General features: G+C 33.7%; 2 protein-coding genes across 2 annotated transcripts; one reads left to right on the top strand and one right to left on the bottom strand.

Annotated features, from left to right (window-relative positions):
* Positions 1-613: 613 nt before the first annotated feature.
* On the top strand, positions 614-10,406 carry LOC115994319 (3-isopropylmalate dehydratase large subunit, chloroplastic). The gene is made up of 15 exons (XM_031118408.1): positions 614-789; positions 881-1,015; positions 1,113-1,283; positions 1,612-1,764; positions 1,889-1,957; positions 2,052-2,168; positions 3,747-3,821; positions 3,972-4,049; positions 4,195-4,290; positions 4,710-4,759; positions 6,131-6,185; positions 6,385-6,516; positions 7,103-7,150; positions 7,249-7,407; positions 10,002-10,406. Exons 1-15 carry the CDS (start codon positions 730-732, stop codon positions 10,140-10,142), a joined length of 1,539 nt encoding a protein of 512 aa, XP_030974268.1. The 5' UTR covers positions 614-729; the 3' UTR covers positions 10,143-10,406.
* Positions 10,407-13,789: 3,383 nt separating this feature from the next.
* Positions 13,790-16,651, bottom strand: LOC115993937 (auxin-responsive protein IAA13-like). The gene is made up of 5 exons (XM_031117940.1): positions 16,069-16,651; positions 14,836-15,149; positions 14,359-14,476; positions 14,032-14,093; positions 13,790-13,932 (listed from the first exon to the last, which is right to left on the bottom strand). The coding sequence occupies exons 1-5, from the start codon at positions 16,458-16,460 to the stop codon at positions 13,883-13,885; spliced, it is 936 nt and encodes a 311-aa protein (XP_030973800.1). The 5' UTR covers positions 16,461-16,651; the 3' UTR covers positions 13,790-13,882.
* Between the last annotated feature and the right edge of the window lie 9,448 nt (positions 16,652-26,099).

Genomic DNA, 26,099 nt, shown 5'->3' with positions numbered 1-26,099 from the left:
GAAGAGAGAGAGACGAAGAACTGAAGAAAGAATCAGTGAAGAAAAAAAAAAAAAAAAAAAAGAACGACCAAAAGGAACATAATTGATCAACTGTGTGTTACTGTTTGTTATAGTAATGTCGGAGATGAAGTGTGTGTTTGGGTTCCGCGTTGTTGCTGCGCGCGTTTCACACTTTTTTTTTTTTTTTTTTTTTTTTTTTTTTTTTTTTTTTACATTTCACGCGTTTTGCAGAAAAGGGGGACAAACAACACTGTAGTGGCACTGTAGCGGTACTGTAGTAGTACTATTTATGGGACCCACAGCCACTTTATTCATTAAAAAATATTAAAAATGGGTCTCATGGTACTATTTACACATTTAAAAATTATTTTGCTACAGTGTTTTCAGTTTTCAGTTTTCAGTTTCAGCAACAATAAGTTCAATCCAAACACACTCGAAGACTCGAAGTATGGGAATGCACGTATTAAAAATGAATAAAAAAATTAAATAAGATAAATAAATGATAAAAAATTTATTAAAAAATATATTAAAAAAAAATAAATAAAAAGTAAAAATCATTGTTAATTATCTAAACAATACAAAAATATAAAGAAGTTTGCGGTGATGTTCTAAAACATCATTAGCAAAAAATAAAAGTGATCGAGCGCCGCCTCCTATTTCCTCAGAAGTAAAAAAGCACTCTAGGTTATATTTTCCTTAGAAAAACAATACAGAAGATTTTTCACAACAATGAACAGCATGGCTTCCTCTACCATTGCTCCAAATCCCGCATCTTTCATCTCCAACAAGGTCAGTACATTTTCCCAGTTCCCATTTCCCCATTTTGTCAAATTTCAGTAAACCCATTTCTGAAATTTTGTGTGTGTTTTTTTTTTGGCAGAAAGATTTGGGGTTCACTGCATTTTCGACATCGTCACAATTTTCTATTCCCAAATGCAACAGAAGGATTTCCAAGAAAATTTGTTCAGTCATGGCTCCGCAACAATCGGAACGCAGGCCTTCTACCACTGGCTCAGTTGGGTTTCTTTCAATTTTCTCGTTGGTTTTGTGTTTTTGGTTAATAGGTTTCATAGTTTTGTGGATTTTAAAGGTGGGATTTTTGTTGATTTTAGGTCAAGACAGCAATGACGATGACTGAGAAGATATTGGCTAGGGCTTCTGAGAAAAGCCAGTTGATCCCTGGTGAGAATACTTGGGTTAACATTGACATTTTGATGACCCATGATGTTTGTGGCCCTGGTTCGATCGGCATCTTCAAGAAAGAGTTTGGCCAGGACGCCAAGGTATCGAATCCTCTTCACCCATTACCCACGATGTTTGTGAAGCTCATATGCTAAATTGACTGTGGTAGTAGCTTTAATCTAGTTTTGTGATGTTTCATGCAAAAGAAATTAGGGTCTTGTTTGTGCTCGTTAAAGGTGTAACTGTACCATTTCTGTCTAAAAATTCATTTATATGTGAGATATTTTTGGTTTTTACTCCAGTACTAGTTATTATATCCTGGTTGCTGAGTTTTGAGCTTAAATGCTGTTGTAGATCTATTTTTGGTGATCACTGTGTTGTTGAACTGTGTATTTGCTGCGTCTGAGATACTATTGTTTTGGAATTAAGGTTTGGGACCGAGAAAAGATTGTAATAATTCCTGACCATTACATCTTCACAAGTGATGAACGGGCAAACCGTAATGTGGATATATTGAGGGATTTCTGCATGGAGCAAAACATCAAGTACTTTTATGATATTAAGGATCTTAGTGATTTTAAGGTATGGCTCTACAGTCTCTTTTTACTTACTCTCCATTTTCTAATCTGTTGTCCTCAAGAGCTTATAGTTTATTCATTCCCTGATTATTGACACTAATAGTAAAGTTTACTTAATTACTTTTCAGGCGAACCCAGATTACAAAGGAGTATGCCATATTGCTCTTGCACAAGAAGGTCATTGCAGGCCTGGAGAGGTATGGTTATAGTTCATGCAAATGTTTATAATATACGAAAATTTTATGCCTTTATGTTCCACAACTGTTGTTAAACCTTTTTCACTGCCTTCAGGTCCTGCTGGGTACAGATTCTCACACTTGTACAGCTGGAGCATTTGGCCAATTTGCCACTGGAATTGGCAACACGGATGCAGGCTTTGTGTTGGGCGCTGGGAAGCTCCTGCTCAAGGTCTGTAGATGCTTTATTTTGGTGTCCTAAAGTTTATTATTTTGTCTCTCCCCTTCCTGCCCCCTCTATGCAGGGCCCTTTTGGTTCTAGCTATTATTCTATGTTTCCTTCAGTGCTCTCATCAGGAACTATGTTGTTCTGTTGGCTAACAACTTACTTGATGATTTTAATTGTAATATGTAAGGTCTTCCGGAAAAGCTTGATTTCTCAAATAAGAGCTCTTCCTGCAACTATCAGAATTTGGACATTCCTTAGCGCACATGCATGCATACACACACAAACACACAATTCCAATTATCTTTGTCCAAGACAATTATTGAATTTTTTTAACGGATTTAAGGTGGTTAAGAATTAAGATATATCTTTGTCTATTGTGTATATTTTGGTGTGTTCATTATAAATATTTGCATAGATACATCCTGCTAATTTCAGCTAATTATTGAAAAACCAATAAAGTTGCAAAATATTATTCTCTTTTTCAACACACAATTCTCTTTTTTCCCATATTTGCCTGTCTGACTGCTACTTGTGGACATTCAATCGATTGAGCAGCCATTTCTCTTTGGTAGGCAGCCCATTTCCTCCTCCCCCACCTGATGTGGTTGTTGGGTTGAACCTCAACCCGAATTGACTTGACCCATGGATACCCCTAGTTTGTTTGGTATTTCATGTGTAATGCCCAATTCTGTAATTTTGTGATGCCTTGATGGACTTATTATCCTGTTGGAAAGGAAAGTTTTACAAGATAAGTAGTGGGCAACATGGAAAGCTATTCCATTTTGCTTAATGTGGTGTATTTGAAGAGAGGAATCCATGCTGCTTTGAGCGCATTAAGTTACATTCATGGAAGGTGAAGTTCTTACTTTTGAAGAGGTTATATGAATGGACTTCGGCCTCTTCTACATTAATACCTCAAACTTTATAGGAGGAAAAAATATATTACTATTGAGTGAGACTGATCAAAATACCTCAAAATTTATAGAGATCCTGGATACTTTTTTATTGTATGTTTTATCTCTCTTTTGGCCCTTCCTTTGTATACTACCCATGTACTAGCTTTGGGCCCCTTTGCGTTTTCTTAATATAATTATACTTGATGAAAAAATAAAAAAAGAAAGGGGAAAGAAAACATTTCCACAAAAAAGCATTACAATGATTGCACATTTTCCTTCTTTTTTCCTCTTAAATTCTAGAAAGCTACTAGATAATCAAGTCTCAAAACTTGCTAATGTTAAAACATAAAGCCAGGAAGCACAAACACTTCATTTAGGGTGCCGTACCCATGTTGTATCCGTGTTATATTGTTGTTGTATTGGCCGTTTCATGTTATAATTTTTTAGAAATTACTTGCGTTGCTGTGTTGTACTAGTACTTGTGTCCGTGCTTCCTAGACATAAAGAGTTCTAGAAACTAAAGAAGGAGAGAAAAATTATGCCTTTCAATTTTCTTTGGCTATGTGTTGTCCATATTTCTGCATCCTGTATGGGTGTTCCATCTAATAAATTGAAAAAGTTCTTGTCTTATGTAGAATTATAATTTTGGTATCCTAATATCTAATTTTCTTGCTTTAATTTGCAGGTGCCTCCAACTTTGAGATTTGTAATGGATGGTGAAATGCCAAATTATTTGCTTGCAAAAGATTTGATTTTACAAGTAAGCTAAACTGGTTCTGCAACCTTTTATTTCCTCTGAATGTTTGTACTGTAGCCTAATACAGTATGTCACTTTTGTAGTGTGAGCCATAAGTTTTTAATTGGTTTATATAAATGAATATGTTTTTCCTGAACAATCTTCACTTTGCAGATAATTGGTGAAATATCTGTGTCTGGTGCGACATATAAATCTATGGAGTTTGTTGGTACAACTGTTGAAAGTCTAACTGTAAGTAAACCTAAAAAGATATTTTCTGGAAGTCTATGATATCATTCCAAATTTATGACTCCAAATGTTAATTACACTTTTCTTTTAGCAATTTTTTTCCTGGTGCATCATAAATTTAAGTTCTCTAATCCTCTGTATTTGATAGATGGAAGAAAGGATGACATTATGCAACATGGTTGTTGAAGCTGGGGGGAAAAATGGTGTTATCCCTGCTGATAGCACTACATTTAAGTACCTTGAGGTTAGTGATATAGATAATCAGATGCATTTGGTCTTGGTGGTACTCTTTGCATGCGTGTGTGTGTGTGTGTGTGTGTGTACCTGCTTACATATGTATGTGTTGGCTATGCATGTATATGCAAACACAAGATTAATAAACCATGGGTCTATGTTTGAAAACCAATCCTTGTCTTTGCTGGGTTGGGTTGTTACCTGGTGAAAAGTTAATTGCTTCGAGACGTGCTGTTTTGGAACATAATTTTTTTTTTCTTTTATGTATTCTACACGCGAACATTTTCTTATTGTTAAATTACTGATTGTTCCAAAAGTTTAATCTGTTAGGAAATGATGAATTTAATCACTTAACCATAAGTTTAACACTTATAATTTTATCTTTTGTTCTGAACATATGCTTATAATCTTATCTTTTGTTCTGCACAGGATAAGACTTCTGTGGCCTATGAACCAGTTTATAGTGATGAACAAGCAAGGTAGTACATGCGTAAAATAATTGCTCAAGAGTTCCATACCTTTTTTTATTTATATTTTTTCATAAAAAGAATTCCATGCCTAAATCCTAGTTATAATGTTACTGCTTCTGTGTATTAAATTTATGATCTAGAGTAAATAATTTGAACTTTACTTGGATATATACTCAATTTATATGGAAAATACATTGAACTACTATTATTATTTTTGTTGGAGGGTGGGGGTTATCATATCATCGAGTACCTAATAGTTAAAAAAAAAAAAAAAAAAAGGATTTTCAACACATGGTTGATGCCAAATTTGAATTGGATTTTGAGGACCTTCCAACCTGCATTCAAATTATTAGCTATGGAATAACTGGCATCTTATTACTTACAGATGCACTTTCTTGCCAGAACTGTAATAGTTCATAGAAAACAGTCAATTCCCCATCATAAAACCAAACTTCCTGACTTATTAAGTTATGGTTGATCTAATTGCTATAAAATAATTATTCTAAGGCAATATGTGAGAAATTGAATCATCAAAGAAAGGTTTTGTGTAGGTTTCCTAATTGGAAAGCCTTATTTTGATCATTATAATGTTAATTAGTGAATAGTTTCTTTGTATCAAAGATACATTCCCAGTGATTGGGAGAATTTTTGTGGTAGATGGTGGAGGAGTTGGTTTGAGTTTAGTAATGCCATCATTTTTAATTTGGAAATTTAGTAACGTATACTTCTCATTATAGGTTTCTATTTTAATGAATTTTTACAGTTTGTAAATGAGATGGGAAAAACCAATTCTTGCTTTTCCATAGATAGCAAAATTATATATGGGCCAAATGTTTCCTTTGCTTAATGAATGAAATACAAGGCTTTCATTTTCATTTTCTATTTCTCTCATTTGATTCCTATGCGTGTTTTGGAAGTACTTTCTGAAGCATTGGAAATATCTCAGATCTACGTTGCTCTCATAATTCTGTCATGCAACACAAACTAAATTGGTACAAATTTGATTCATGCCCTGACTTAAAGATTTGCTGCTGTCATATCATTGAACATGTATTGACTGAAAGCTGGCAGCATTAAGAAAATATTTGTTTGTCACAGAGTTATTAACTTTCTCATCTTGAAATTTTTATCAGATTTTTTTTTTTGATAAATTTTATTATTATCAGCTATTGAATATTGACTTTAGTAATTCGATGAATTATTCATATCTTCTGGCAGACTGTGATCAAGATGAGAACATGTTACTTAATGGCATACTGAATTTATTTCTTTACTTAGCAAAAAAGAAAAAAAACCTTTTGTGGTGACTTTTCCAATAATCCCCCCCCCCCTCTTTTGGATTTCATTTTTATTGATGAGTTTAATTTTCTTGGCTTTTAGATTTCTTTGTGAGTACAGATTTGATGTCTCAAAACTGGAGCCACTGGTAGCAAAGGTGGGTGATTTTGACAGGTGTTGAAGAGAAGATTTCCCTTTATCTTTTATGAATGTAATTTAAAATGGGATAACCTATATGCTGCTGATCACATATGTTTTATCTCCCAAAAACAGTTCGCCTCTGTTGTAGTTCTTGACAATTTTGCTGGATCTGCCTTTTTTCTTGAACGAGTGATAATGTCAATATATCTTTGCAGCCACATTCTCCGGATAATCGGGCTTTAGCAAGAGAATGCAAAGATGTGAAAATTGACAGGGTATACATTGGATCTTGTACTGGAGGGAAAACAGAGGATTTCATGGCTGCAGCCAAAGTTTTCCTAGCTTCGGTAAGAAGCCGTATTATCTCTGTTATATAGCCGTTGGAGAATTTTTTGTTACTTATATGCTTACATGGGTTTAAATCTAAATGTAATATTCTTTTAAAATTCTTTTTAAAATATTCATGGCTTGAGTTTTTGGAAATTTTGATTGCTGGTGGCTCATCTTATTAATCTTTATTTATTTGTTAAAATCCATGAATATAATGATCAATCCTCTGCCTTATATGAGAGTATGGTATACTTGATGAGCATTGGAGTTGTGTTTTTCTGACCAAACATGTATCTCAATTACTTTTCTATAGTAGTATGTTTATTTGCATATTTTGTTCTTATACATTCTAATGTGCATTTGAACATAATTTAATTATTGAACAATTTAATTGAGATTTAGGTATTTGCATTTTGCGCATTTTTAGGAGTTATTGAGACTTCTTTCTAGTGGTGTTTATATAGTAACCATGCTCCTTTTTAGAGCTTCTTATTTTATTTTAGTTCATTTGTTTTTCGTGAGCCATGGTTGTAGCTTGCTGGTATTATTTTCTCTCATATATTTTGGGGATTAAGCTGAAAAGATGTAATTGCTTTTTCTCAGGGCAAAAAGGTCAAAGTCCCCACATTCCTCGTTCCTGCAACCCAAAAGGTTTGGAATTCTAAATCACAGTTTTGATAAATAGAAATTAATCATAGGTAGATTAATGATAAATAAAACTATAAGCATCTATACAATAAAATTTGCAGGTTTGGATGGACGTATATAGTCTCCCAGTACCAGGATCTGGTGGCAAGACTTGCTCCCAGATTTTTGAAGAAGCTGGTTGTGATACACCTGCAAGTCCTAGTTGTGGTGCTTGTCTAGGTGGCCCTAAAGACACTTATGCACGCATGAATGAGCCTACGGCAAGTTATTCTTTTTTTTTCTTCTTCTTTTTTTAAACCTTTTCAATAAGTTTTATCAATTGTTCAACATAACATAGCTCTCTATTTTTTGAAAGGAGATCCTTATTTCCAGCTATAATCTATAGAAAAAATTAATAGAATTATTAAATGGGTAAAAAAAACTTGCTTGTGGCAATGTGGCCTACCCCTATCGGCCATTGCTTCTGCAATTGTAAAAAAAATTCTAGACTTATTCGAAACAAGCAACTCAGTAAGATTAGCACTACAAGTGCATTTGTTCCTCTTGATGCGGGAGACACAAGGAGGTTTTTATTTTAACTTTGTATTATTTACTTTTGCAAGTCAGTTGTATATTTATTTTTTAGGTCCTAGTAGTTTATTAGGCTATTAGTATTTTAACATTTCGAAGCAAGGTTTTTTTTGTAATAAGGCAACTAGGGTTTCCTACGCCAATTATAATTTGGGTTTAGTTTTCCTATATAAGCAAACTATTGTACTCTTTTTGGGGAGGATTTTTGAAATGGTTTCAATGAATGAAAGTCCCATTTGGTTTCTTTGGTCTAGTGTTGACTCCAACCAAGCCTAGTTGCTTACTCTTAGTAGTTTTTTTTTTCTTCGCTTGGTGCTGACCCCAAGCAAGCCTAGGTGCTGATTCCTAGTTCCTATCCTTTATTTCCCTGTTGTTTAATTTTATTGGCAAAGTTCTGGTTTGTCTTGCGTCACTGCTGGTCTGTTATCCTTAATGCCTTCCATCAGTATCAGTGAGTGTCTTTGATTCCTTTAGATTTCAGCCTCTCATCAGCAGCAGGTCTGCCATGAGCAACAAGATTCTGAATGCATTACATGTTCTGTGAGCACTGTAATAACTTTGTTGCTCATTTCAGGTATCCAGGTCATAACGTTAAGTCCAATAATTTTTCCGAGAATTTTTACATATTGCTTGTCATTATTCCAATACGATAATAATCACGATTAAATGATTAGATCTGTTACAGCGACTACCTTAACATTATAATGCTATCTAGCAATATTGTGATACAATTAGGCATAATCTCTAATGTGTTGGAGCTCATAGATTTCTCATCAGGATATCAAATGGATGGGATTGATGCCTGACCTTAGGTGGGTCTCATTAGAAGATTAATCTGTACTGAAAATTAAGAGTAATTTTTTGGTTGACACTTTTATTGTGTCAATTTAGGCAAACCTTCGTAAGAGTAACTGTTGGTAGTTTACACTTAAATACTGTCAACAAAGCAACCTCTCATGTATTTCTTATTTAGCACATCATATTTAATTTAGGAGCCTTATGCATCATGTAAAATGGCTTGTAGAGCCACACATGTTGAAGCAAAATTCAAATGGGCATTCTTGTGGAGTGTGGATCCTTGATTCCTTGCTATCCACTAATATCCCATAACTCTTTTTTTGATAAGTACGAATACTTTTATTAAAGAGAGACTACTTCATGTACAATAACATAAAGCAACCTAAAAAATTACTTCAAGAAAAAATTATATACAATAACATGGCAACGACTCTATAAACTATACAATAGAATGGCTAGTTGTGAAGCCCCAAGTGCGAGATGCTGAGACCACTCATATAAAGAACTAGCGAAAGTTGCTTACAACTGACTGACTGAGTCCTCATACTTTTCATATCCTCAAAGTTCCTCGATTCGGTTCCCTCTATCCCATAACAAGTTGCATTCTGCATGACTGCATTAAGAAATAATTGTGCATTAATATATTAAAAAAAGATCAAATTGGTAGGACTTTCTGACCGTAGTTCAGTTCTTTGAAGGTGGATACTAATTGGTGATGTTCTAGAAAAAGGTTTACAAGGTTATAATGTTTAAACTTTTTTACTTTGCTGATGCTTAATGTACACGGTCTACCTAGTTGATCTTGATGTAGGGTTTGTACTCCTGTGCAGTGATCCCTTTACCATTTTAGGGTGATTTAGGAACTCACAGGACAAAATATTGTTTTACAAGGCTAGTAACACAGTCACTAATCTATCCTCAAATTATTAGAGGTTTTCTGACTTTTTTTTTTCTTTTTCCCAGTATGTTATGTTCCTATGGCAGCAATTGCTGTCGTTCGGGTCAGTTCCTTGGTGCAAATTAACCGAAGTGACACCTAAAATTTTCAGGGTCTAAAAATTGGCACACAAAAATTTGTTGGAAGAAAGTACTTTTTTAGGGACCAAAAGCAAGCTTTAACTTTATTTTAATAATTTGTCGGTGGGTTTCAAGCTGTTATGGTTGGTTAGCAGTGGAATCATTGTATAATGAACTATTTTCTTTACTGATATGGTAACTTGTGAATGCTGCACTGGTTCGTCTGGGGCCAGAGTTGTTGGGGCTTCAAACACTGATTTCTACTGGCATTGGGGTGAGATGGCCGTTGGGGGTTGTCTACACCCATCTAATGAGGACTGAAGATGAAGAAACTATAAATGCGTATTTATCTATTGTAGAGTATCAGAACATAGAAATCTAATTGTTTTATTTCAAGCATAGAGTTTATTGTTACCCCATTATGCTTTATTCCTAAGGCCAATGACTATTTCTGTGATGGTCTTTGCAGGTCTGTGTGTCAACAACAAACAGGAACTTCCCAGGGCGAATGGGACACAAAGAGGGCCAGATATATCTTGCATCCCCATATACTGCAGCAGCATCTGCTTTGACCGGTTATGTGACCGATCCAAGAGAATTCTTGCAGTAGGCTATAAATACCATAAATCTGCTCATGTTGTATGTCATGGTTGCTTTGTATCCTACCACTGTAGCTTAAAATGCCTGAGCCGAAATACATAATGGGTTTTTCTGTATGGATATTAGTTTATATATTTTGTGATTTCTAAGAGGTTTGTACTAAAGAAGATTGGTAAGATGCCACCATGCAATAATAAACTTATTGCAAGAAATGAAGCAAGTGACAAGGGAAGATGAATGAAAACTGGTGATGACTAGACTCATCTTTGTATATGATTTTTCCTTGCGAATTTGGTTTATTCACTTTTGTTTTCTGTCCCAATGATAGGAAAACCTTAAACTCGGCATCCCAAGCTGCAAAATAGTGGTTCTGTGAATCTGATTTTGATGTTAGCATCTTTTCTCAGGGTTGTGATGTTACACAAACAAATGGGAGAAGTAGTTGATGGCCAACTCTTCCTTTCTTTCTGTTGCTTGTTTCCGTTTTTGTTCTGCCCCAAAGGGAACGGACCGCAGTTTAGAAAGTGCAAGACAATTGGGATCTGTTAATTTTGTTCCTCCTACAAAGTAATCATTAGTGGTGGTGGGGCAGTCGTTCATAAAAAGTTTTGGCTCTGAGAAGAAATTACTATGTCTAGGCTGGTGGAGTCTCGATTGTCATCAGTAGCCTACCTTCTGTTTTCGAATCATTTCGTATTATAGGGGTGCAGCCCTTATGAGAAATTATTCACCTACATGGGATTGTTGGGCTTTTCAAGGTAATAATTTCTTGGTTTACAACAGGAAAAAAATATATGTAAGCACATTTCACTAGTGGCCATAATATCTGCACAAAATTGCAGAAACACAATTATAGAAAGTGACAAAATCCTGAGCCAGGCCTCATGGGGCCTCACCAATCAACGAGCTGAACCTCATCATTTATTTTTGGGAGCATATGATCATTTCCTTGAACTAAGTGGTCCTGTCTAGTTCCACATTGCTGCTTGATTGTCCACCATGGAATGGTGAACTCAGCGGCACCAATGGTAAGATTGATATAGTCACTTTTCAACTCATTGCAATTTCTCTCTCTCTCTCTCTCTCTCTCTCTCTCTCCTGGCGGGCCTACTATATTATTTTTGGCATGAATATATATATTTCCAATCTCAAGTTAAGGAGTTCTTGATTCTCAAAAAAAAAAGAAAAAAGAAAAAAAAAGTTAAGGAGTTCTTAGGATTGATGTGGAGCCATGTAAAAACAACATTAAAAAAAAAGCTTTCCAGCTGTTGGGGTTTCTATGTCCATCATTAGTGTTCCAGTTGAGGGTACATTTATAATGGCTGGATTAAAGTTATAATTGTGCTTTAACATGTGGGCCAGTTGGCACTTCCATAGCCAAATTGAGAAAAATGTTAAAACATAAAAAGGCACACATTAAGCCAGTTTAAGGTGAAACTTTTATGCTACAAAAAATGTTTTCCTTTGTTTTGCAAGAAGTGAAATGGAAACCAGCAAGAAAGTATAAGAAACTAGTAAGAGAAAAAAGCTGAACATTCTGGGGGGAATTCGCATTTGGTCCCTAGTAGTTGAATACAGTTGTCCCCTAATCAATTAAAAAGAAGGTAATTATTCTAAGAAAAAGCACTTCTCTTAAGTCATCAATGGGTGGTCTTCTGCAGTCAAAATTGACATGATTGCACAATCTTACCACTGTCCTTCCCCACGCCCCCCGTTTTGTTTGTTTGTTTCATTTTTTATTTTTATTTTTTTTGTCAAGTGATATTGTGCCAACTTTTTTACAAAAGAGACGGTGGTCAAAGTAAGAAGAAATATAAATGAAGATTTAATACAAAAGTATAAATTACAAAAAGCTTGGTATTTTTGCACATCATGGAGAGAGAGAGAGAGAGAGAGAGAGAGAGAGAGAGATTGTTAAGTTGGTTTAAAACATAATAATTGGAACAACTTTTCTCTTTCAACACAACGATATAAGCAACAACCAAAAAAAGAAAAAAAAAATTTTAATTGATTTTTAAGAGCTAATTAAATCTCAAAATAATTTTGCAAAACATAAACCATGGGATAGAATATCGATTCATTTTAAGGTTTTAAAATGAAAATTTTCTCAAAGCTTCCCCTATTTGCACAATGAGTTTAGAGGGGATGAGGGTAAGAAAGAAAGAAAGCAGTTTTTGTTGGTTGGTTGGCTATTAGAGCAGAGGGGATTTACTTTGAAGAGAGAGAGAGAGAGAGAGAGAGAGAGAGAGAGAGGGAATCCTAGAAAGTGGACGAAAACAAAAGTGAAAAATGTTATGAATCGGGTGAAGCAAAAGTTGTGGATAACATATCGATTCTTTAATCTTATTTATCTATACTTCAATGCCAACCATTCCTGAGTAAGTTTTGGTTAAATATATTAGGCCAAGGCCATTAACCAACTCACTCCTCGTCCCCCATTCCATAACAATCTTTTTTGAGCTAGTAAACACGAAAGGCTAATAAATTTAAGAAAGTTTTAACTAAAATAGTACTTTCAAGAGCATAATTTTTATGTTATAACTTTGATGCGATAAATAGTAAGCAGTTATGTATTACTTTCACATAAATTTAACATTTTTTCTCCATCACTCACACTCTCATATCAGGGTTGTAGCAAGAATTGTGATTCTAAATTTTTTCAAGTTAGAAATCCTTTCAACTTTAAATGAATACAACAAATCCTGAGTGAAATTAACAGTCAAATTTTATTTTATTTTTATTTAATGATATACATTATGTCACATTTGTTTAAGGTGAAAAGATTTAACCCAAATTTTCCGCTATGAAATAATCATATAGTCCCGAGTTATAATGCTCTTAACATAATCTCATAATCCTGAGTTAATAATGCTCTTAGCATAATCTCATGTCATTTAATTGGCATCGTATAAATCTTTGCAATTTAATATAGAACATAAAATAAACTCTATATCTTTGAAATGAGGATGATCTTAGAGGGAATGCAGAACTTAGCATCCCCATGTGGCAATGTAAACAATGGACCTCTTGTGGAGTTGTAACTAGTCAACATTTATGATGTAATACCCTTTCACCTTTTGATAATATGTCAATTTCTGTACGCGATTCAATTTTTTATATTAAAGAATCTAATAATATGGAAATTTCGTAGTGGATTGATTTGCTTATATAATGCAACACACTTTCCCAGCCTGCTACATGGAAGGTTAGCATAATTTGAGATTCAGCCAAAAAAGACCCAAAAATAATCAAATTATGCCAAGCCACAAACAAAAGGACACTGAAAAAATAAAAAATTCTAGGTTGTAGTAAACACAAAGAAAACATGGCCAACCAACACAACCATAAAACTTTTTGAAATCAACACCACACAAGTTTTTCTTTCATCACCAAGTAAAAACTGAGTCCACTAGATTGCAGCAAACTCAACACTCTAGATATCAAGTACTCCCATATTTACAATACGGTGAAGCAGCAATCAGCCAAGTAGGCAGGCCTGTATGGTAGCATTATATAAAGGGCTGTAAAAGATCTAAAATCAAATGGCCTAAAAGAACAAAAAGGCAGCAAGAACCAGAGACTGGTTGAGTATACAAAAAAAGCAGGGTAAAACCAGTGGAGGAACAATCTTTAACAAAACACTCTTGTCTCATCAACTTTTTTTTTTTTCTACTTTCCTTTAACTTCTGTAGTCAAACTGTGGGCTTTCTTCATCTGACCAAATTTAAAATTATCAGACAGCCCTTGATATTATATGGGCTTGCTTCTTTGTCTCTCATTCCTTTCTTGAAATCTTGTTCCTGGAAATACATATGGATAAACTTAGAAAGAAGGGGAAAACAAATAAAACTGAAAATTTGAAAGCGGGATACACGAATGATAACTGTAAGTATACATACCAAGTCCATTAGCCTCAGAGGTTCTCATGATTCGAAGCCGTTTCACAGAGGTGAGGAACATCCTAAATACAACAGAATATAGCAAACAAACTGTAAGCATTACAAAATAAATAAATAAACAATAAAAAGAATTGAACCAAGCAATTTCTTTCTTTCTATCCCCCCCCCTTTTGGTCATCCAAGCCTCAAATAGACCACCTAGTAATACAGTCCATCGGTGGCTAGGCTCACTTCCACTCCATATGTGTGCCCATTTTTCCCTTTCCCTTACTCCACTTTTATTTTTTATTTTAATTTGAAAATAAGAGTTAACTGGTTGTTGCGTACCCCCATGGAACATCTCCCACAAGCATCCAGTCGCCCTCTTTATCTTCATAGGTAAGCACAAATTCAGATGAACTATCCAAAAGCTTAGAGGGCTGAGTTACTTGTTCCTTCTCTCCACCTGAGCCCAATTACAAAAGAACCATGTCAATGACATACAAGAACAAAGAACACATAAATTACTCATCCATGATTAACCCCATAATGATCATGACATTTTCTATACATATAGAAAAACATTGAGAAGACACTCGCTCGTGACTGTTTAAATACAAATACAATCAATCATCATGGCATGCATTGGTGAAGTCAACTTAGGCATAATTAACTGGCATGACTACATACAACTCATACTAGACTTTCTACCCCAAGCGACGCTTAGAAAATTAGTTTACGAAAACCATGAATAAAATTCTTTATTTGACCAATTTCAACATTCTGAAGACCAACACACAAGCGAAAGAGAAAGAAGTCACTAACCCCTTGAATTGACAGTTGTGGTGGATCTAAAAAACATGTCTTCCAGCATTTGGGCTAAAGAATCATAGCATGAATGAGCATTCAAATCAACCTTCCTTCCTATCGGAACTCCATCCATATTTACCTTCACAAAACCAAGTTGGCCTTTTTCCTTAGCCGCAGTATCAGTCTTGGTATAAATTTTCTTCTTTGAAGGATCATTGGACTTGTCTGTTTCATCAATCTCCTTCTCTTCTTCAGCCCTTTGACTCTTTGCTTGATTAACTAAGCTGTTCATTCTATAAGCCCTTATGGGTGGCCATCCCACAACCTGACTGCTTTCATGAAGAAAATCACAACAAATGAATATCAGAGAATTGATTGAAGAACATAAATAAAGATCGGTCAGAAGCTGTTTCTCACAATAACCTGGCAATTACTTCAACAATGTAAAATACCAGAAATTTGCATGAAAGGTGTCACTCGCAAGGAAATCTTTTTTTTTTTTTTTTTAAATAATAATAATAAAAGAGACTATTATTCGAATATAAACCAAAAAAAATAATGATAATAATAAGAAAAAGAAGATAATTATAAAAAGGGTATATAAAACAAGGAAAACCAAAAATAGGAAATTTATTCTAAATAAGAAATATGAGATCCCTGTTCCTAAAGAACACATATATAGCCGATTACAAGATCATTGATGAAAAATATAAAACTGAAGACATAGAACTATTCACGAACTAAGACATAATGACTAAATATTTTCCAAAAAAAAAAAAAGAATAAGAAGTAAAACACTAAAACGATCAGTCATTGTACGGTGTACCCAAAGGAGGAAATACTCCACGTGAGAAACCAAAACCCCAGTTCTATCAATATGATAGGAATAATAATACCAGCAACACTTATAAACATAAAAGATTAAAATCATAACAAATTTATACAACAATCTTTTTAGAATAGGCCATAATACACATATGGCTAAACAAAAAGATGAAATTACAAAAAAGGGAAGCATATTACTTAATTTAGTTGCTGAAGGTTACAAAAAAAAAAAAAAAAGTGAAAACTTTGATTTTGATGCAGTGTTTGCACATTATCAGGAATACTAGACAAAACTAGCCTTACGCATATTAGGAAAAAAAAAAGATTGGAAGAAAGATTCCAGTTCCTTCCCTAGCTTTTTCTTAGCAACCAAACACAAGAAGATTAAAAGGAAAACAAAAAAGTGATTACGTAATATCTAACCTGGCACCAGGAGGAGATCCAGTACCCTCTTGAGAAACAGAGTCAGCAGCTCTCTTGGTTCCAGAAACAGCACCAACAGAAGCAACAGGATTAGCTCTGTCAGAGAAACGAGAAGCATGAGAGACAACAGAAGGGAAGTCTTTGGCAGTCAAGATTCGACCACGCTCACCCCATGCACAACCCTTATTAGCCTTCATAGCACCACCACTACCAAGGCTGAGACCAAGACCCAACTCAAGCTCAGCCTCAGGTGGGTATGAAGATGCCTCAGAAGACATGGCAACAAAGTCTTGCTCCACTTTTGACACAGTGGACTCATTTGTAGAAGCCCCAGAAGAACCACCAACACTGCCACCACCACCACCACCAAGTAAACCAAGTGTAGCATCCATGAGATGAGAGCAAAAGAGAGAGTGTGTGTGTGTGAGTAAAGAGAAGTAGTTGAAAGAAGGTGTATAATAAAGAGAGGAATGGAATGTGGGAAATGAAAGCAGAGGAGAGTATAGTATAGGAGATTAGGGGGGCAGCAAAAAGCAAGGAAGGAGAAAATGCAGGTTGCTGGGAGGAGATGGTGGAGAGAGTGATGATGATGGGCCCCATGTGTCTCCTAGTGCGCCTTGCACTTCCACTCTCACCCCGGCCTATAGCTTCTTTTTTTTTTTTCTTTTCTTCTTCAAATGCTTTTCTATCTCTTTTCTAATCTCATATCGTGAAAAGAAAGAGAGAGAGAGAGAGAGAGGAACAGTAATAAAATATTATTAATTAATAAAGAAGATTATCTTAACTGGATTCGGATATCTTTATAGATTAGTATTTGTCTATATTGTCAAAGAATTTATATCTTTTATTCTATATAATTTTTTTTTTTAACATTTATATTAAATTATCTATTTTATACTACAAGTTATTAAAATATTAATTTTTTATTATTTTTTAATACTCTTTCAAATCATTTTTATCTCTTTATATATATAAGTTAAAGTGTATTAAAATAGATTTGCATATAAAGAATAGTAACGATGCATATTATTTACATGGTTACCGTAATAATAATATGAATTTACTCACTTTTAAATTATCTAATACAAGTGATTTTTTGGTTTAAATGCGCAAAATTAACTCCTTATGTTATTTTACATAGATGTGAGTGCTTTAGGTAGCCTAATTCTCTATGAGAATGAATGAAGAAAATTAAATTGTAAGATTTGGCATTGAATCTTGATTTGATATGATAAATATTGGAACTTGGAAGTGATACAAAAGACTTTCTATAGATGAGATAAAAAAAATTATACAAAAAGTCTTTCAATTATGATGGTTTTTGTTTTTTAATATAATCTTTTGGTTTTTTAAGTTATGCCTTAGTATGATGGTTAATGATGTCAGTTGTTTGGACTTGTTGGGTCTTTTAACTTGGTCATTGGGGGATTTTATTTTATATATTTTTTCTTTTGCTACCATCTACTAGGTATATAGTATAAAATCAGTTCTTGACAGGTGACATGGACTGCTTATGTAAAATTTGGTTAAATTACATTGAAAGCTAATGGAAATGATACGATTGAAATGAATAAATTAGAAATTATAATATTGAATTAAATTTTAGATAAAATTAGAGAGTTTAATATATAATTTGTCTCAAAATTTAAGAAATTACTATAAACAAAAAGGAAAAAAAGGTACAAGAATAAGGTGCACTGTCCACATGTACTGTTTCTTTATAGATTTATATATATATATATATATATTTTAAAATTTGAGCAAATTTTTTAAAAAGATGTACTTAACTAAGTAAAGTTTAATATAAAACTAAGCTGGAGAGACAACAAGCCCTAGAAATAGTTTTTGATATGCTTAACAACAAATCTGTTTCACAGCCTACCACCAATTAGGTGAGATTTTATTTATATCTCATCTTACTTAGCAAGATACAGATTTATACTCAAATACCTACTCATCTCTTTCCCATCGATCTAAACCTATGTTTATAGCTCTGCTAATAGATAAAAGTAATAAGAGCCAAAAGGGCTAGCTAGGTAGGTCTAGGAGCATTGAGGAGTTAATTAAGATTTGCTACCACTATCCCAACCTAGATGAAAATTATATTGGTCGAATAAAGAGTACCAATGGCAATACCTTTACTATATATATATATATATATGAGGGTTAGGTTTCTCTTAACTTTAGTATAAAAGCATAGGTAGGTTAAAGTCTAAAGGTTTAGTCTTTTTACAAGGAAAAAGCATTATTCTAATCTTTACTTCTCTATGCTCCCTATCTTTCTTCTTATGTGGTCTACTATTTAGAAGACAAACAGCACCAAAACTTGTTTAAGAAAGTTGAGACCTAAAGAGATGCATTGCCAGTGGACGGTGGGCCTGCCCAAAAAGATGAAAATATTTTCAAGAGCAAGAAAACATATTCATTATTAATTATTCATAAATTTATACTTATCATTACAAATCCTCTTCATAGGGACCACATCTAAACATTTTGTTTGGTAGAGATGGTCTAATCAATTGAATGTTTAGGAAAGAAAGGAAGAATAATAAAGAGAGAAAAAAAGAAAAAGAGAAATGGTCAATGCCTGCTCGCTAGGCTTTGTTTTCACTTTGGTTTACAAAATACAAAATAAAAAGTAAAATGTAAAAAACTTTGCTCTCATAAATACTTGCAATTTTTAGAGTTTGACTTCATAATTCCTTGCACCTTTTTTTTTTTTTTAAGAGAGTTTTAATTTATGACATTCAATCCTAATGATAATTTTTTATCATCAGATTAAGATACCAGTCGGTTTTTGGTATAGGTGGAAATTGAATTTCAGATCTCTTATTTAACTATCGAAAATTTTATCAGTTAAGCTAACTAGAATCTACTCCTTACACTACTTGTTCAATGAAAGGATCGATTTTTTTATTTTTTTATTTTTTTTATTTTAAAGGTGTGTTTGTTTAGAGGTGAAACAGGGTGGATGGAAAACTTTGGAGAGAAAATGAGAAGGAAAACTTTTTTGGAGTGTGTTTGGTTGGGTGGGGAGGAAGAAAAATAAATTGTGGGGTTTAGGTGTTTTCTCCCCGGGCCTATCAAAATGTTTTTTTTCCTAAAATAGAGAGAAAACTAAGTAGAGATGAATTTTTTCTTAATTGACAAAAATACCCATATGCACATGAGGAGAAATTATAAGGTCCTCATGGTGGATAAGTGACGTGATCCACCGTTCCAGTAAAAGACTTCCACATGTTTAAAATTGGTGAGTCAATTTTAAAAAAAAAAAAAAAACAGAAACTAATTACTGATTCAGCAATTTTAAACAAGTGAAAATCTTTTAGTGGAATGGTGGACAAGTGATGTGGTCTACCATAAGAACTATATAATTTCTGGCACATGGGCTTCTTCAAGTTGCTTTATTTTTTTTTCTTCTCCCCTGGGCAGTAATGTTGCCCTTTGCCTTTTTTTTTTTTTTTTTTTTTTTTGATTTTCTAAGCCGGGGACGTTTTTTTTTTTTTTTTTTCCTTTTAATTTTCTAGGCTTAGGTGTGTCTTTTTTTTTTTTTTTTTCTTCTTCTTCTTCTAGGCAGTAATGTTGCCTCTCTTTTTTTCTTTTTTCTTTTTGATTATCTAGGGCCTAGGCGTGATAGTTGTTGTTTTTTTTTTTTTTACTAGACGTGAATTTTTTTTTGGGACATGATTTTTATTTTTTTAATAAATTTGAGTGATTGCTCTTTTTTTTTGTGGTTATTTGTCACTTTTTTGTTTTAATTAGGCATCATTCTTTAACAAGGGTATATGAGTAAATTTATTTAAACTCATTTTTTCCTTACTTCCACTTTTCCACTTCCAACCAAACAAAAAGAAGATAAAATAAAATCTTTTCTATCCTCTCACTTTTCCACCCTCCCATTATTTTCTATCCTCCCACTTTTCCACCTCTCCAACCAAACGGACCCTAAGAGCATCACCATCAGCTGTTTTATAAAAAATGCCATTTTGACACACCAAAAGCCTACATCCACCAACGCCACCTTAAAAAAAAAAAAAACACACACACACACACACACACAACCAGAGAGATCGGCACAAACCCAAATCCACCAAACCAAACAAACCCACATCCCAAATCCACCAAATCAAACAAACCCACATCCCAAATCCACCACAGGCACAAACCCACATCCACCAAATCATACAAGCCCACATCCATCGACACAAACCCACATCCCAAATCAAACAAACCCAAAAGCAAAACCCACCACTGCAAGCCAATTGAGAGAAATCCAATGGTGGGAGGTTCCGATGACATGGTGGATGGCATGGCAAGCTCGGTGGCATGGCGTGGTGATCAGGCCATGGGTTGCTATGGATGTGGTGGGTCGAGTTCGTGTGGCTGTGTTGGTGGAGATGATTTGAGAGTGCGTGGTGGATGGCGATTTGCCCATTCGAACCCAACCACCACCGATTTGCCCATCCAAATCCACCATCAAATCACAACAAAACCAAAAAAAAAAAAAATGCCATAGAGATCGGCCTGGCTTGATTAGGGCTGTCCAACCAGACCCGGTACCCGACCCACCCGCCCAACCCGCCCGATCCAGCTCGAGAACCGGTCGACCCGACGCCGGTGACGGTCGGTGGCGGATCCCCGATCCCAAAATCCGAGTCCGGCGGGTTGATTGACGGATTAAAGCATGGAAAACCGATTTCAACCGACCCGACCAGAAAACACATCGAAAAGCTTTCTCCGTCGATTAAGGTTGTTCGCCGGTATGATTTTGTCCGATCTGTCGAGATCCGGCGAGATCTCGTCAATATTTGGCCTAATCTCTTCGAGATCTTGCCGGATCTCTTCGAGATCGGGCCTGATGTCGTCGAGATCTGGCCTGATCTCTTCGAGATCTCGCCGGATCTCTTCGAGATCGGGCCTGATCTCGTTGAGATCTGCCAAGATCTCTTCGAGATCGGCCTAAGCTCGTTGAGATCAGCCAAGCTCTCTTCGAAATCCGAACAGATCCAGCAAAAATAAGCAGATTTTGGCAAAAATCCGGCGCAATTCTCACAATCCGAGTCCGACCGGAAACCGACCTGAAAATTTTGACGTCCGACCACCCGAACTGTTGCCGTCGGCGGGTCGGCGGCGGGTCCATGTTTAGGAGACCCGAAGTGATCGGGTCGGTTCCGGGTTGGGCACAAACTCGACCCGTGGACAGCCCTAGGCTTGATGCTCCGGCCTGGGTTTCGTCAGAGAGGGAGCCAATGACGTGGAGTAGAGGGAGAGAGAGCAAAGAAATGGTTGAACAAGGAAGTGAGAGAGAGAGAGCAAATACTGGTCAGTGAAGGAAATGAGGAGACAGAGGGAAGAAAGAGTAGATGAGGAGACAGAGGAAGTGGGCCCCTCATGAAGAAAAAAGTAATATGAATTATGAAAAAGGTAAACAGTGCGCTCTCAAATTTGAGAGTGTATTGTAGCATGTTTTAAAAAAATGACAAATATAAAACACCTCATGAGGCTCATATTTTGGGGTTTGGTGTGCCAAATGCCAAAAATTTGGCATATGGCACACCTGCTACTGATGCTCTCAGAGAGAAAGAAAGCCATTTCATTATAAAAAATTAAAAAAAAAAAAAAAAAAGGAGCTATTTCAAGATTAAATCTTAGTTGCTGAAAAAAGAACCGGTGAGTAGCTTGTACTGTTTGAATGCCACATTGAAGTAAAAATGAACACTTTATCTTTATATAGATGCTTTCATATGCCATGTCAAAACATTCGTATATAAAAATTCGTGGTCCAAATTTGTATTATTGTAAATTTTCGTTACATCATGTAACCTGTGGATTCTATACATTTTTATTTTACTCTTGGATATAAAATCATTCGTGGTCCAATTCTTTAAACCGACCACCAGCTACATGCATTGAATTGGAATATGTTACCCATTGAGAATAAAAAAAAGTACACAAGATTGGGGGATATCGCAGTACTAAGTTAGCTACATGACTCTTCTATGTTCTCCCTAAATGCCATTGTTTCCCTATTAATATTGCTTAGACAACAAAACTCGAAGAGCAATATTGCTTCCTTTTGTAATTGGTAGACGACAAAACTCTACTGTTAATCACTTAATTAAAAAAGTTTTGAACCCCAGCTTCTTTAAAGAAAAAAAAAAAGAAAAAAGAAAATATATATATATATATATATATATATATCTTGTAGTTTATTATACCATAGAAGCAAAGGGGATTGACTAAATTGTTACTAACAGAAACATTAATAATACAACCTCGAGATAATAGGGTGTGGATTAAAGAATCAGTTGTGCTCTCAGTGATATTAGATAATGGTAATAGTGCAAATTGATAAATACAAATTGATACAAAGATTAACTAATTTGGCACATCTGATTATGTAATAAGAACTGTATATAGATTTTGGGTGAAGCTAGTGTCCAATGTTTTTTTGCACTGAGCACGATATGATTCAAACATATATTCAGTTTTAAACACGTGTCTGCATCTTAACGTGTCCAGTGTAAAAAAAAATACTGAACACGTGTCTAAATCGTATGAAAGACAGTGAACACAAGCCATATCCATAGATTTTTATTGTAGCTATGCCTACTTAAAATTTGACATATTTCAAATTCAATCCCATATGTTATGATGACGTAGCCTTAGTAAGGACAATATTAGGAAGGACTAACATAAGGTTCAATGTTCTTTTTTAGAGTAATTGTGCATTACAATAGCAACATTAATATACGAACAACCGGATGAGAAATTATATTTTGTTAATTGTATTGCTATAAAGTTAAAAACCATTTTCTCCACACAAAAAAAAAAAAAAAAAAAAAAAGTTTAAACAACTCGAATATATTTTCCATGATGCAACACTTTTATACTCAGGCCAGTACATGAAATTTTGTTGCAAGATACGGGCAATGTGATAATGCTGCCCTTATATATAAGTTTATAGAAAATTTTGTGCAGGAATTTATTTAAACATATTATAATTATTAGCGTATAAAACAAGTGGAATTTTTCAATATAAATAATAAGATTTATCATCTTTTTGAGGGCATATCGACTGAGAAAGCATAAAACAAGTAGATCTACAAACCTTTTCCATTTTAAAAACGAAAAAAAATCTACAAACCAGTTTTCTTGTTTGATTTCTTTTCAATTCTTTGCCTCTTAAATCATGGACAAAAGAATACCAACATTGAAAAGGGGTTAAAGGTAAAAGATATCATAAAATCTTACCATTAATATAGCTTTAATGCACAAGATCTCATTGACATTATGTCGTAAAACAGACAACAAAAATGAGATTTCAAGTCTTGATTGGCTTAAAATTTAATCTTTAATTCACATAATATATATTAACATGTCATAAAAGTATAAAACAAAACAAAAAGTGAGTAGACGCCATAAAGAGTTACTTGCTTTTCGCAGTTGTGACTTTCATTAATTTATAGTATATTTTTTCTTTTTCTTTTTCTCTTTTTAATTATTAAAAAATGTGAAGACTAGAACTTCAAGTAAAAATGGAATTAGACTATCTATTTAATTTATCTTTTTAAGTCTCACTCATGTGCTAAAGAATGGCATAAAGGTTTTCCCTTTTCTTTTTCTTCTTTTTTATTATTTTTTAAGTTTAAGAAGATTGCAATAAGTCTTATTAGTTTGGAGAAATTTCCCTTCCACGTATGGGTTGGTTTTAGTTTTAATTGCTAACTTATAAGTTAAAATTTTGAACTTTATTTACATGAGGATCTAATTTTATTTGCTTTAATATTAAGTCTACTGCACTTAGATTGTAATTAAATTATTTTTTTGAAAAAAAATTTCTTTTCATAAGGTGAGTACAACTCTTTAAAAATATAGATTCACAAATTAAAGTCAACGTAAAAATGTAATTAAGTTTTAAATTTTTTTATTAATTTAAAAAATTGATGAATAAAATGAAGTTTTAATTATTTTTATAATAAATGGAGTTTTAACAAAAAACTTAGTTGAAATATATTATAAGTTTCTTTAAACATCTATTTTAATTTATCAAACAGCTTTACTTGATATATATGTATTTTTTTTTTGGTTTCAAATAAGTGAATAGTTTAAAAAGAAACCAAAAGGAAAAACCTGCCATTGATGAGAGATGCTCCCTGTTGTCGTAAAATTTTGCCAAAAAAAGAGAAATATATATATATATATTTTTCCCAAAATAGTGTAATTGGCTTTTCGAAAATATCGCGAGAAGTGAAAGGAGATGAATTAAAATAGTAAAAATCTGAAAGGTATGATCCGAAAGCAAAGGTAAGGTGAAAAGTTTGTCGCTACAAAGGACAAACCGACAAGAAGGGAAGTAAGTCACGTGGCTTGAGCCTTTGATATAACGACACCTAGCCCGACAAGGTACGCGGCTGACCGGGGAACCTTTAGCTCCCACCATTTCCATCTTTTGTTTAGTTTTTGTTTTATGATTACCACTGCGATTTTAGTCCGAGACAGCTCGCTACTTTTCATCACAACCCTATTCTTTCTCTTTCCTCCACGCCCCCTCCTGTCCTTCTTTCTTCCATCTACTCATTTTTCACAATAATAATACGAAATTTTCCTTCCGTCGGCGAGTTCTGATTGAGAAAAAAAAATGACTGAGTTTATGTTGGTCTATAATTTTATTATTCATAACTTATTATATAAGCGAGTTGTAACAAAAAATGTATCATTTTATTTGTTGTAGTCCTGACATTGTTGTTTTCATAATTTTTCATAACAGTTACTTTTAACAAGTTTTTATTACATCTGATTCTCAAAAAAAAAAAGAAGTTTTTATTAGATCTCATATCTTCTATTATTGACATAATTTGTCAGAATAATATTATTTTCATAATATAGTTTCATGACAATTAATATAATAGTTTTACCCACTAATAACAACTTGTTACTTTGAATTTATTGTAAAAATGTTATAAATGTAGCATTACTCAATTTCTTTTTACCTAGTGGCGGACCATTACAAGGACTGAAGGGGCCTCGCCCTCCCCCCCCCCCCCAAATTTTTGAAAAAAATTAATGAATTTTTTTTTTTAGAATTATTCGAAATAATTTGAAAATTTTTAAAAGAAACTTATCATTTTGGCCCCCCATACCTGATAATATACATATATATATTTAAGAAAGTCTAAAAATAAATATGACTTTCATTTAAATAGAAGAATAATACTAGAGATACAAACTATTTTACAAAAAATATTACAAAATGCTGATGTGATGAGTGGTTATTGGTAAATGAAAATGTGATATTAATGGTGAGTTTAGATGAAAATCAATAAAAAATTGGTCATATCAACATTTTGTAAAAATATTATAAAATAGAATATAATCCAATTTTTTTTTCTTTTCAGTTCTTTCCTTTTCCCTTACTGTAGTTTTGTGTTTACAATATAAAAGTAAAAATTCTGTGTGACTAAACTAGACAAGAAAGTGAAAGACAAGTTTAAAACTTCTGTAGGCTCCTCACCCATGTACAGTGCTCCTGTATGTGTTACTTTACTTTTCATTTGCTTTCTTTTGATTCCTTAACTTTACTTTTCATTTACTTTCTTTTTTATTATACATTATTTGTTATTATAATAATCAATATATTATATATTGTATAGTATTATAATTTATAAATGTACTTGATTAGTTTGATTAAAATATACAGTATATACTACTATATTAACATGTATTTAGCACTTCAAAAAAAATTAACATGTATTTAGTTGTTGTTTATAACACATATTGAGTTATGAGGTATTGCACATTACTATTTTAGATTTTATACACACAAAATTTTTTATAGATGGCTCCTCCAAAGATAAATTCCTATCTTCGTTACTGTTTTTACCTATCAATTACAACTTGTCATTTTGATAATGTGAAATTTTTTGTGTTTCTACTTATTGTCTTGATCATTCTAAATAAACAACCAAATAATTTCACACTTCTTAATGTTTTGTAATTGATGCACAATCAAAATTATATGAGAGACAATT

The sequence above is a fragment of the Quercus lobata genome, chromosome 6 (genome assembly GCF_001633185.2).
Source record: "Quercus lobata isolate SW786 chromosome 6, ValleyOak3.0 Primary Assembly, whole genome shotgun sequence".
NCBI lineage: Eukaryota > Viridiplantae > Streptophyta > Magnoliopsida > Fagales > Fagaceae > Quercus > Quercus lobata.
This window is presented reverse-complemented; position numbering and strand designations above follow the sequence as displayed.